At 37.2% G+C, this 521-nt stretch overlaps 1 protein-coding gene across 1 annotated transcript in view; it reads left to right on the forward strand.

Moving 5' to 3' along the window:
- Positions 1-521, forward strand: part of HELRODRAFT_159928 (hypothetical protein) — a gene marked incomplete at both ends in the record, with an annotated part of 18,888 nt that overhangs the window by 12,591 nt on the left and 5,776 nt on the right. The window contains one exon of the mRNA XM_009016971.1: positions 206-307. Within this exon, the coding sequence (XP_009015219.1) occupies positions 206-307 (102 nt within the window). The remainder of the gene's footprint in view (positions 1-205; positions 308-521) is intronic.

A 521-nucleotide genomic window follows, 5' to 3' on the forward strand; every position in this document is an offset into this window, starting at 1 on the left:
GAATATTTTCTCTTTCGAATAATGATTGACGGCTCTTATGGGCGGGGATATAATCTGCTTGGCGAGTCGGTGTAGAGTTATGTAATCATTAGTTGTGGGACCGAACCGCTTTCCGCAATGTCGGTTTATTTTATTCCGGATCCGACTTATTAGAAACGTCGTGAATGTGTTTAACCGCTCGCCGATACTTTGGAACATCACTAAGTTCAATGGAATGCCGACCAGGGCGTAGAACATGCAAAAAATTTTGCCCCAGTCTGTTTTGGGGGTGCTGTGGCCGTACCCTGTCAGGTCAAGTTAGAGTCAAGTTAGGGCTATGTTGTTATTAATTGATATCATGTGATTTGTAGTTATTTTTTTTTATCTTTGCATGGCTATAGGTAGCAATAATAACATAAGTAACTACAATAATAATAATGGTAATAATAATACTAATAACACAATAACAAAAGAATAAAAATATTCATAATTAAACTTAATGCCCTTCACAGGAGTCATATAAACCATCGTCGTCTGCTTTT

The sequence above is a fragment of the Helobdella robusta genome (genome assembly GCF_000326865.2).
Source record: "Helobdella robusta unplaced genomic scaffold HELROscaffold_2, whole genome shotgun sequence".
In the NCBI taxonomy this organism is placed as follows: domain Eukaryota; kingdom Metazoa; phylum Annelida; class Clitellata; order Rhynchobdellida; family Glossiphoniidae; genus Helobdella; species Helobdella robusta.